At 38.9% G+C, this 13,145-nt stretch overlaps 1 protein-coding gene across 2 annotated transcripts in view; it reads left to right on the forward strand.

Annotated features, from left to right (window-relative positions):
* The window catches only part of CRYBG3 (crystallin beta-gamma domain containing 3), a 117,067-nt gene that overhangs the window by 41,084 nt on the left and 62,838 nt on the right, over positions 1–13,145 (forward strand). Inside the window, exons 4-8 of one of the 2 annotated variants that reach the window (XM_080800720.1) lie at positions 1,514–3,456; positions 5,782–7,772; positions 9,071–9,115; positions 9,873–9,988; positions 10,931–11,078. In XM_080800720.1, the coding sequence (XP_080656846.1) occupies positions 1,514–3,456; positions 5,782–7,772; positions 9,071–9,115; positions 9,873–9,988; positions 10,931–11,078 (4,243 nt within the window). Of the gene's footprint in view, positions 1–1,513; positions 7,773–9,070; positions 9,116–9,872; positions 9,989–10,930; positions 11,079–13,145 lie in introns of both variants that reach the window. The other variant, XM_080800719.1, reaches the window with a different exon arrangement.

Raw genomic sequence — 13,145 nt, forward strand, 5'->3', positions numbered from 1 at the left:
AATTCAAGAAATACATACGAGGCACAGTTGATGAAAATTTGACATTGTGTCAAAGGAGGTTTACTTTCTCTTTTATCATGTAGACAAGTCTAGTGTTCTTGATGTTGCTGCTTTAAAGTTGGGGAGAAAATGTATTTTAGATACTGGGATACTGGTAAGTGGATTACTTATTCACATGGATTCTATCATGTTTTGTTAATTATATGTTTAATCTGAAAAAATTAGAACATCAAATTTTTCTGCCATCCATTGTTAGAGTTAAGACACTAAAATGAAACTGGAGTTCCAGAATTTAAAACACTTTTATATCTTCTGTTATAATTAAGACAGTCTGGAATAAATTGCAAACTAAGAATTTACTGTTATTTACTGTCATTGCTTTATTTAGTCATTCGTTAATTCACAGAAAGTTATTACACATGTTTCCCAGATTTTGTAGGGGGCATTTAAAAATATAAAGATGATTAAGACACAGTGCCTTCCTTCAAATAGTCACCAGGTGAGCAGGGGGAAAATTAATAAGTGCCTAGATCTTTATAATTTAATATGGCAAATGCTGTGCTCAGGGTTCTTTGTACCCACAGATCAGAGGCTAACTGCCCTGTTAGGAAAGGGCTCCTGGGATAGGTATGCTCTGGAGATAACTTGTGAACTCTTAGAAGATGCTAGAGTTTCTCTCTCAGGCTGGAATTGAAGGGGAGAGAATGGTATGTATAAAGGGTTAGTAGGCAGCATCAGAGAGCATGAGCACTTCCAGAGACAGATTCTTCAAAGGAAGTGGGATGCTGAGAGCCGAGGAACTTTGTGTTGTCTCTGAGAAGAAGTGGAGAACTTTTCCCAGAAGTCCCTGCACTTACCCAAGCAGTTTTTAATACTCACTACACTGATCAAATATTTGAAGACCTTAACATGAGAGGATTTTTAAGGCAGTTCCGTCATTGAGTTAACTGATGTATACTGAGTGCTTGACATGGGCTGCACATCTCACCAGTTGTTTTCCTTTAAAAGTTCTCTCCCTGTGTGCTCAAAGTTGCTGTTTAAATTCACATCTAAGAGTAAAGGAAGAGAAGCTTACTATGATCCTCTGATATGGTGGAGAAATCTGTATCCATGAACTTGCCAGTATGAGACATACAGGAAGTGTGATTCCTTCCAGTGAAGCACTCCTTTGAGATTATAACTAAAGCCCAAGCCTTGGACTTGTCAGTCCACATTCTCTCCATTAACCACGGTGAGAGAGATGTACAATCAGGTAAGGGGGAGAGGTTCTAAGGAGCTCAGACATGGATGCTGCCTTGACATTCACATGCTGCTTGTCAAATCTTTATTTTTATTATTATTATTTTTTAACAAAGACAGGTTTAACCTAAAACATTTTAGGATCTCCTCCTCCAATTAATACGTATTAAAAGTTGGAGTAATTGGAAAGATAGACTTTCCCACACTTTCTAGGTCTACTACTAAGTGTTACTAACTATATTTCCTGATACTATTGTGCTGTTGCTTTTTACAGACAACTGGATGGCAAACCAGAGAGGCCTTCAGTAACATATGCAACATATCGAGGCCCCAGACAAATCAGGAAATATTTGAAGCACCAGACTGCATTGGAAACTGTGACTCCCTTGGACAGAGAAAATGAAAGTTCTGACTCCAGTACAAGCATCCATATTGGCCCTGGAAGTGAGACAGAGGCAAGGATGGCATCGTCATTGTCATCAGCTAGCACAGACGTATCTGTGAAAGGACATTTGTTCGAAGGCCTTTTAGAAGACTCTGATTGTAGTGAAATAGATCTTAACACAGAAAGCCATCTGACAAACAACCCAGAATTGCCCAATACTGCTTTTTCTAAGGATGTTTTAAATAAAAATGATCCTGGGGGACCTGTGAGAAGTAGGTCATCCCCTTCTTCTGGGACTAACTCCAGCTCCCCTGTTACAGAATCTGACTCACAGCACCATTTAAATGGTGCACCAGTTTCTCAGACTGACAGAAATTTGGTATTATGTTCAGTGTTGTTTACAGGAAGTAATGGTAGTAAAATTCCTTCCAGTTCAGATTTTCAGGGGGTAACAGAGACTTCAGTGAAGGAAGCCAGCTCGGTGATGAGTGATGGGACCTTGGTACAAAGAGAGCATGTTGAGCCTGTGAGCCCTGCTGTTTCTGACTTGTCTTGTAGGAAATCTGATGGGAGCAACACTACCAAACAGGGAAGTACAGATTTGCCGAATTCAAATAAATCAATTAGGCTTGAAGATCCACAGTTGCCAGAGAGTAAGTGTTCTGACAAGCAAACCGCAGACAACTCAGCAGAGCAGGCTGCCAATCACACCAGGATCCCCACTCTTCAGAGACGTGCTGTGACAGAACCTGTAAATGAAGGAGACAGATTGTGTGCCCAAGACTCACAGAAAAAACTGGCTGCTAGAAAAATCAAACAAGAAACAGAAAGCACCTTGGTTGGTGGACTCACAGCTTCAAGTCTCATAAAAGCTCCAAAAGATAGAATTGAGCCATTACCCAAAGATACTGACCAGTCATTTGTAACAGAATCCAAAAAGCCTGATTTTTGGCCACATGGCAAAATGTCTCACGTGGTTAGATTAAATCAAAACAACCCTGCTTCTATAAAACAGATCAGTGAATCAGCCATTGTAGCATGCTCAGAAAGTAAAATAGCACCTGAACTGAGTCTTAAACCTACCCGAAAGCACATTTCAGAATCTCTTCTTGATTCTGAGAGTCTTCAACAAGCCAAAGCATTACCTGGTGTCAGAACATCTCTTACCCTTGATTGTAAAAAATCAGATTTAAGTATTTCATCTCCTACCTTTGTTTCCAGAGTTCCAAGCAAATTAGATATTCCTGTTTTAAAGGACGAATGTTCTTCTGTGCTCCCTGAAACAGGGGATGTCAACATTGTTGGTATTTCCATTCAGACTGGTCAGTGTCAAGAAGAAAATGTGGCAAATTGTGCTGAGGCAGCAGATGGGAAGAGTCTTCCTGCTTACCTTCATCTTAAGCATGTCTCTGCAGCTCTAGAATCCAAGGACGTTCTTCCTGAAGGTGAAAAAGGCCAGTTTCCACTAGATCTTAAAGCCAGAGACGTTCATGTAACTAGAGCAGACTCGAGATTGGAGTCTGAAAGCTGCTTTGAGGACCGCAGTTCCATTTCATTTCAAGACCCTACTAAAGCAGAATTTATGCTTTCAAACACAAGACCAAGTAAGAGCACTATAGAGAAATCTCATTCTCTTTCCTTGAAAACCAAACCTAACATTGCCAACATTTTATCAAAAGTGGAAGTTGATGGTCAGAACAGTGTTCCTATTGAGCTGCATTCTGGAAGAGGGAACATTGTAGCCCTCTCCAAGATAGCTGTTTCCCAAACAGAGCCCAGAGACGTTTCTCAGGATAAAATTTCTTCTCCATTTGAAGTTACAGATCTTCCAGGTAAACTTGTTTTATTGAAATTAAGTTCCCAAGAGGTTGAACAGAGCAAAAGTTTTCAATTGATGGACCATAAAGAAAGCAAAGAGAAGTATTCATTTTCTGGCCCTGAAGAGAATTGTCAAACTGAAGTTTCTCTTCCTGCCTCCAAATACCAAGGTATTCAGGAAACAGAGGCAGAAGCCCTAGTTTATTTTCCTGCTTTTCCCAAAAGTAATACATCTGAGATTTTACCTCCTGTTCCTAATGAAAAAGTCACTAGGCAAATGGCACAGAATTATGAAGCTAGTGCTTGTGTAATTCATCAATCTTCAGATATTTGTGGGACTAGAAAGATGTCTGGTTTCTCAGAAACAGCAAAACTCAGCCTAACTAGTGCTTCCCCACAATTCCAAGAAACCGACAGCACAAAAGTAAATTCACCTTTTCTGGATTCTGATAAAAGTTCAGAAAAAAATGCCTTTGCATCTGAGGATTCACACTTTCATAATGCTTCTGTGCTGAAATCAGAAAAGAAAGCCTTATTTCATAGAAAGAAAGAGAATCCTCATTTCCTAAGTGATAGTATTGATAGCATGTCTTCCTCCAGTAACTCTGAAGAACTTAGCATGGTTTTAAGTTCACATAATCCCCCAAATAATTTCAGTTCTGTAAAAGTTACCATGGATGCCACACATGAAGGTGCCTCTTTAACCAACCTGCTGTACCCTAAGAGCTCTTATTTGGAATTGGAAACACCTGTCCCAACAGGGTCAGAAGTGACCCCATTTCAGAAACATTTTGGGAATCCTACTGGGAAGGGATCTCTTGATTTCCCAACTACTGCCCAATTTGACAATCCCACAGAAGCAGAGACTGGAGCAGTTGCTGGGGCTCCAACGTCAGTTAACCGCTCAAGCCAGCAGTGTTCTGAAGCATCTGCTGAGCACATAGAAGCAAGGAGGAGAGCACATGACCAACTTTTGGACCTCAAAAGTGGTTTACTAAAAAAGGCTGATACGTTGATTAGTGAAATTTTTACCTCTGTCAGGGAAGAATTAAAATCCAAACACATAGTTGCTACCTGCCAGGAGCATATAGCCACAGACGGCGTAATGAATCCAGGTACTCCGAAAGAAGACATCCCTGAGAATAACCCATCAGAAGGCACACTGACAGGGACCCAATTGACAGAGCATTTGGAAGAGCAGGGTGTGGAAAGCAGGTCAGCTGTCCAAGGGGAAGAAAAGGTCTGTGTTTCACCTACAGCTGGTGAGAAGAGTCTCCTTTTTGATTCTGATAGAATGAATTTATCTTGTTTGTTAGAAGATCAAGCTAGGGAATTAGTCAATGAGATTATTTATTCAGCCCAAGAAAATTTGACAAATGATGCTTTTGAAGATACTAAGGATACCTGGGATTCTGAACTTAAGGATAATACTTCAGAAATTCTGAACAGTGATAGTGTTAAGCCACACGATACATTAAGGGAGTTCTTGGTGTCTGAACAGGCAGTAAATCAAGGCTCGTGTGAAATTAGTGAAAATAAAGTATTAGGTAGGTTCTTCTCCGTAAGTGACCTAGTTAATGACGCAGAGTCAGTTAAAGGAAGAGAAATTGTTCTCTACCAAAAGTCCCCTTTTTCTGGAAATGGAGCTGGACAGTCTGATAGTAGAAATTTGCTGAAATCAGATACTGTTTTGCTAGTTGAAGACACATGCCGTACATGGTTAGATAATAAGGTAAAAACACATTTATTTTTCAAAGAGGACTCTAAAGAGAAAGTGGAAATAGAGTGTGTGGATAATCACAAAACTGGGACAGAGAATACAAGGACTCTTGTATTAAATTTCAAATGGCCTCCATTTGCAAATGATGACCTTCATGTACCCGGGACATCCAAAAGCAGTTTGTCTGATAGTCTTGTGTGTATATCTGAAAAAAGCTCACTGGGACACAGTAATAAAAGCACACTCCTTACATCAGAAGTAGGGAAAGTACACAAGAAAGATATTGAAGTAAATATGGGAAAAATGGAGCTTAGACCTTCCATGTTAGAACTGGGAGAAACAAACAAAAAAGATGCTGAGTTGAATATTATGAAATATGAGCCAGTCCTTCCTATGTCAGAGATGGGAAGAGCATATGAAAAGGAGGCTGAATTGCATATCACAAAAACTGAGCCAATAGCTGACATTCTTACAGTGGGAGAGATATACCAAGTAGATGCTGAGAGGTATATTGAAAAAACTGAGGGATCACCTGCCATTTTAGGAATGAAAAAAGCTTATAAAAAGAGAGATATTGAAGGGGATCTTGGCAAAACTGACATGCTGCCTGTTATTTCAGAAGTGAAAAATATCTACCAAAAAGATGCTGAGGTAATTACTGGAAAGACTGAAATGATACTTCCCACGTTAGAGATGGAAAACATTTACCAAAAGGATGCTGAAGGGGATATTGTAAAGACTGAGGTGACACCTGTTGGATTAGAAATGGGAAATATTTACCAAAAGCATGCTGAAGGTGATGTTGGCAAGACTGGGATTACAGCGGTTATGTCAGAAATGGAAGATATCTACCAAAAGGACTTTGAGGGGATTACTGAAAAGACTGAATTGATACCTGCCACATTAGAAATGGAGGATATTTACCCAGAGGATGCTGAAGGGGATATTGAGACTGAGGTGATACCTGTTGGATTAGAAATGGAAGATACTTACCTAAGGGATGCTGAAGGGGTTATGGACAAAGCTGAGGTTATGCCCATTATGTTAGAAGTGGTAAATATCTACGAAAAAGATGTCGAAGGCATCACTGGAAAGACTGTAAGACCTGTGTTGGAAATAACTTATCAGAAGGATGCTGGAGAGGGTATTAGGAAAACTGAAATGATAGAAGTGGAAGAAGCACGCAAGGCAGCAGCCCCTGCCTCCTTAGAAATGGAAAAACCATGTAAGAGAGAGGCTAAAGAGATACTCGGCATGATTGTGTCCATGCCCTCTCCAAGAGAAATGGAAAGACTATCTCCACAAGATTCTGATGAGGCTCTCAGGAAACACAAAGTGTTATCCACAATGATAAACATTCAGAAAACATACGGAACAGATCTGGAATTGCCTGTTACACAAGCAGAGGCCATGCCTCCCATACATGAAGCTGAAGAAAGCTCGCAACAGTCTGGTGGACAGAGTGTTGGGGAAATGGAGAGAGATCCCCCTGAGAGAAAGGAAGGCTTGATAGTGTGTGACAACAGACTTGCCTCCTCCTATTTCAGGGGATATGAATCACCGACATTAAGCAAGGATTATGAAGGCTACCCAGCTTTAGCAACTCCAGATTTTCAACCTGAGAGTACCATAGGGAAGCTAGACAGAAGATTATCTGTTACTGCTGTAGATAACCAAATAAGAGATGATAATTATAGCGGTGAAAAAGAAGAATCTAAATTAGCCTTTGTTTCTCAGGATGAACAAGAAAATTCTTCCTTTACTATACTATATGAAGAACCCCTTCAAGATGAGGATAGTTGTGCTACTGCAGAAGTAAGAACAACACACTCTCTCTTGTTTACTGAGACATCCGCTGACAGCATGCCTGTTTTTGCATGCGAGAGGTCTGAGAGCAGAACTGACCTCGTCCATCATTTTGAAAAGGATACTAAATTAGGTGAGACATCTGATAGTGATAGTTCAGAGTCATTCTTATCAGTGGAGGCCAAAAGGTACAAAATTTATCCCTTAGCTTTGTCTCCCATTTATGAAGATGACAGTTCTCAGGAGGACATTCTGTCCAGCGAAGTCTCTCCTGGTCACCATGGCTCCACAAAATCAAGAGAGAGTGCAAGCCAGCCCTCTTCTGTTTTATCCCTTCTCCAGTCAGTATCAGAGCGTTTAAAGATGAATTTTGATGAAGACAGACAGGGAGTAGAGGAAGAGGAGGAGGAAGAAGAGGAGGAGGAGGAGGAGCCATTACATAAAGGAAGCCTGAGAGCTAGGAGGAAGGAAACCTTCAAACGGCCAGACCCTTCCATCGCATTTTACCCAGATGACAGCCAGGAAAGGACTGGAATTTCTAAGAATTCATATGTAATGTCAAATGAACCTACTACCTCCACCCTGCAAGTTGGTCTGTGGCCAGAAAAGGCTTCATTTCTACAAAAATCTGACCTTACTTCCAAACTACATTCTTCTTTAAAGAGTGCTTATCATCAGTATTTGCAGACTTCTAAAACCCATTCCGCAGAGAAAGGAGCCCGATTTGGTGGGATTTTTCAGGAACCAGTGTCAAAATATTTCCAAGCTCAGGACATCTCAGGCAGATTAAGCCCGTTCACAGAGGTGAGTTATTTTGATTATTAACTAGTGAGGTAGTTAACTAGTTACCTAGTGAGGTAGTGCTTTGCGTCATGAAATGATATGAAAGCTTATTGAGAAAGTTAGTGTTTTGAGGTTGTGTAAAGATTGTTTTAAAAATATATCAGAGGTTACTTTATCCTTTAATTGAAGTGTGTCATAACTCCTGTATTTTAGCTGGACTGTTGAATTGAGAAAACAAATTTATCTAGTCAGAATTTAAGAGGCATAGGGTGAAGCATGTTATTTCCTAGTTCTTTGTTAATATTTAGTTTTCAAGCTAATTTAAGTGACAGCATTCTGAATTTCTGAAGGTACTATATATGGGGAATTTGCTGCTGGCACCATTGAGCCTATGTGTCTCAGTAAGATATTTCATAGTATTTTAAAATATTTTAAGTGACAGCCTCACAGTATCCTCACTGTAATTGCTCATGTTGTTCATACAAAGTAGGGCAATGAGCAGCCTAATTCAAAGAAAAAGCTGAAGCATTACAGCTGGGAAATGCCTTGAAATCCAGCTTTATGTATTCTTTGCCTTAGAAATATTTAAATGTCTAACATAGAATATGCACTTAATGTGGGACTTTCCTTTCAACCAGTAGCATGCAAGGCAAAGTCTTTTTGAAAGAAAGGGTGGGATTTGAAGAAGTATTTCTTTGATGATTCCCCATCACCTACCAAGTCACGTGGATTACAAGTCACTGCATTACAACACACCCAGGTTCTCTTTGTCCAGCCTTGTCTCCTCATGCTCTGGTCATGCACCATGTGTTTCCTATCACTGTACTTTTCCTCAATATGTTCTCTTCATGGAAGTTTTTTTCCTTCTACTCCCTGACCCCAACCTGGCACATTGCTTCACTTATTGAAATCCTGTTTTTCAAGGTCTTCTCCATATCACTTGCTCAGACAAGCCTTTGGCCCCTCCCTGTGCTATCTCTGACCTCCATGATGGTGCCATTTCCCTTTATGGCCATCACTTGGTATCTTTTTTGTGTTTTACCTGTAGTTTAACTTAGCCCTTCACTTAGAAGAGTCATGTGAATGTGATCTGTTTCCCCCTTTGTAGCTCTAAGCTTCTTGAGGGCACAAACAACGCATTATTTTCCTTTATATTTGCCCTGACAGCCCTTGTAGTTCCTAGAGGTGTGCTTTGCATTTAATGGCCCCTAAGTATATACGTGATAACTTAAATTTGTGACTGCTAAGAAACTGAACTATATATAGCTTTCTGTTGATGCTTCTTAAGGCTTTCCCTTCTTATACTTTTATTATTTCAGAATATTAACAACCAAATTTTGAGGTGTAACCCAAGACCTGGGAAGGTAAGCCCAAGTTTCTTTTCTTGTTTGTTTGTTTGGTTTTCTTTTTAAAGATTTTATTTATTTGAGAGAGAGTGCATGAGAGAGCATGAGGGACAGAGAGGGAGAGAGGGAGAGGGAGAGGGAGAACCAGGCACTGCTGAGCAAGAGCCTGATGTAGCACTCAATCCCAGGACTCTGAGATCATGACCTGAGCTGAAGGCAGATACTTAAATGACTGAGCCACCCAGGTGCCCCAGTAAGCATAAGTTTCTTATAGACAGAGATAAAATATGAAGTGTATGGTTATTTTAGGGGCACCTGGCTGGCTCATTTGGGAGGCATGCGACTCTTGATCTCGTGGTTGTAAGCTCAAGCCCCACGCTGGGTACAGAGTTGACTTAAAAAAAAAAAAAAAAAGTAAGGTTACCTTCAGGTTTGAGGAGTTTAAATACTTTTAACTGACTTTTTAAAAAATTTTATTTTTTTGAGATATTTATGTATGTTTGTATGTATGTATGTATTTGATGAAGCCTGACATGGGGCTCCATCCCAGGATCCTGGGATCATGACCTGAGCTGAAGGCAGACGCTTAACCAACTGAGCCACACAGGTGCCCATAACTGACTTTAAAAGGGATTATTTTACTCACAGATTTAACATCTAAAGTAAAAATTTCTTTCTATATTTAGGATCTTTTATTTTCTACATTCTAGGACATTTTGAAATTTTAAATGCATTCTTTAAATTAGTTATTGTGCCTACTTACTGTATGTTGCAGATGGTTATCTATGATCTCCATGGAAGTAAATATAAGCAAGAGATCTACTGTAGTATTCCTGATGCTACATCATGGTCCTTTCCGAATGGGGTACTGATAAAAGTTGTAAGGGGCTGGTAAGAGAGCTCTTAAAATTTTGTAGCGTGTTCCCCCCAACTAAGTCTGTTTTCTTACTGTTTATGGGTTTTGTATTTTTTATTGAAATCACATTCCCTTTTGTCTAGTTTTTGACAGAATATTTTGAAATCTTATTACTGCTTTATAATTTAATTGTTCTCTTTATCTACTGTGACAGAAAATATAGGTTGTTCTCAGTGCTTAAAGCCAGCTATAAGTGACAAGACCTAGTATATATATTATATACAATCAATACCATTCTGAAACTATGCTGTTAGCAGGATAGATTTGACAAGTTGAGTTAAAGGCATGAGTTGAAGGAAGCATAGCTTTGAAAGTGAGTTCAAAATTTGTGGGATGCTAAGGAATGTGAAGGGCACATACTTAGGGTCATTTGTATAGCTGACATAGTCAAGAAGTGAAGGATTCTTTGTGTGGTGTAAAAATAAGGGAAAACCTCAATCGACCATTATCCTTGGATATGCTGGAGCCAAGATTTCTTTGTCCAATGTCTCAGTTGCTCACTGATCAATATTCATGATGTATGTGATATGGTGTAGTGTTGTCTTCATGTAATAAAATGGGATACATGTGCTCCCATTTTATTTAAAATTTGGAATTGTTAAGCTGCTGTTTTAATAGAAATGTATAGGTTTGTTTATACACCATCTAGAAAGTGCATGTGTCCTTTTATATGTGTAGGCATAGGTTATGTTCAGGAATATTTCCAAGTTGTATGCCCTTTTATTCTTATGCTATTTGTCTATACTTAAATTAGCTTATATCATTGTTTCAAATAGAATTATATGCTAATGGTGGAAAATAGCTCAGGTTTTAAAAGTTGGGTAGGTGAGATAGTCTGTGGACCAACTATCATTTGTTTTATGCCTCATTTCTTAGAAAATTAATTATAAATAATCATGCTTTTATGTTTTTTACAGCTGGATTTTATATGAGAAGCCACATTTCCAGGGTCAGAAATGTGTGCTGGAAGAAGGGGAAAAGGTGTTAAATCGTGACTGGATCCTTCAGAACAGGAAGCATCCACAGAGAGACTTTGTATTGGGTTCTATCAAACGTGTCTTAAAGGTAGCACGACCATTGATTTTCCCCTAATTTCTGTATTGTTTTGTTTGTCATGTAGTAAAGCTATACTTTGGCCTAGCAATGTTTAGAAGTGATTGCTAATATTTGTGGTAGTTTTATTAATTTTTATTATATTGATGATAATCTTTTGAATTTATACATATGAAGTATTAGAGTGAATGATAATTTAAACTGTTACCTGTAATCTGGGCCATAAAATGAAATGGTACATGATATATATGTATATGTAACATATATATGTATCTGTATAAATAATATTTAGATATATATACTTTTTTATAGTGATAGGAATATACCATCCAGGCATCTTTAGGAAAAGAGTTGATATTTCCAAATATATATATACACACACATATGCATATATGTGTGTGTGATATATATGTGTGTGTGTGTGTGTGTGTGTGTGTGTGTGTGTATATATATATATATATATATATATATACACATTTTTTTTTTTAGTAATCTCCTCTCCTGAGTGTAGGAGAGAGAGAGAGAGTGTGTGTGTGAGTGATGAGTGTTACGGGAAAAAACAGAGAAGGGAGACTGGCGAGACAAAGGGTAGGTATATTGCTTTTTTATTTTCTGTTTAGAAAATATCATTTAATACTTGCATGAGGAAGGTCTCCCAGTATAATAAAACATTTCATGGGAAGTGCTGTGGTGGTTTAGGGGAGAGGTGAATTAGTGATTAGGAAAGATCTCAGATAGGGACAGAATTTTCCCAGTATATTCTTTTTTTTTTTTTTTTTTTTCTTTTTTTTCCCAGTATATTCTTAAAGAGTTCCCTCAGCAAGAAAATAGCACATAGTTTACTACAGTTATGAATGTGACAGTCACAGATATATATTTTTTACTTTTTGTAAGATTTACTTTGTCTAAGAGAGTGCATGTGAGAGAGGGCATAAGCAGGAGTGAGCATGAGCAGGGGGAGGGGCAGAGGGAGAGGGAGAAGCAGGCTCCAAGCTGAGCAGGGAGCCCTATGCTGAGCTAGATCCCAGGACCCTAGGATCATGACCTGAGCTGAAGGCAGATACTTAACCCTCTGAGCCACCCAGGGTCCCCTATATTTTTTCAAGTTATGGAGATTTTGTTTATATACCTAAAAATACAAATTAAGGTGGACCCTATCACAATGATTTGGGTTGATGTTATTAAATTCTTGATACTGCAGATGGCATAGAGAAAAATTAAAGATAGCATACAGAAAAAGCCATCATGAAAGGGGTATCTGCATGTATTTTATGTGGATTAATCCTTCCTGGAAAACTGCAAACAAGCCTGTGTCTTCATAAATTTGTGTTCTGCTTTTGGGCCCAACACTGTGATAGGCATGGGGAATGGAAATACAAGTGAGATATGATCTCATACTCCAGATTGCTTAAAGTTGAGGGGAAGGGCAGCTGAGTCACATAACCATGCGAAGTAAAAATGCTCTGCAGGGGTACCTCAAAAAAGGGTACCTCAAAAAAGGTACAAAAAAGGGGTACCTCACCTGGAGGAGGTGACACCTGATTGGAATCTCAAGAAGTAAACAAGGGTTAGGTGGGTGGGAAATGTGAGCAAGTTCTTGGCAGAGCCGCCTGTCTTAGATGCGGAGGTGAATATTGGTGGTATTACAAGGGGATGGAAGGCTGCAGTGTTGAGGGCAGTGTTGGTTTTCATTGAAAAATTTAACTGTGAGCAGTTCAGCTCAGCAAGCAGCATTTGAGTCTCATTTAATTAGCTAACTCACTAGAGATTGATATGAATAATTTGTAGGTAGAATGTTGTAAGATTTAAGTAACTTATGGTTTTGTGCTGTTCTTCTGAATGTCAGGCATCATGCCAAGCCCAGTGGGGAAAAAAGATAAGTTGTTGAAAACAGCAACCTTCTCACCACCCAGAAATCCACCTACAATAAAATCAAGCAAAAAACTCAGTCTGTTGAATATGGATATATAAATGGGTATTTGCACACCTGCTATTTGCTTAGACTACATTAAAAGAAAGAATAAGTGTTGCTTGTATTCTTTCCTTCTTCCAGTGTTTGTTCTTGGAATCGTTTTTTAA

Source organism: Martes martes (genome assembly GCF_963455335.1).
Source record: "Martes martes genome assembly, chromosome: 1".
Taxonomy (NCBI): domain Eukaryota; kingdom Metazoa; phylum Chordata; class Mammalia; order Carnivora; family Mustelidae; genus Martes; species Martes martes.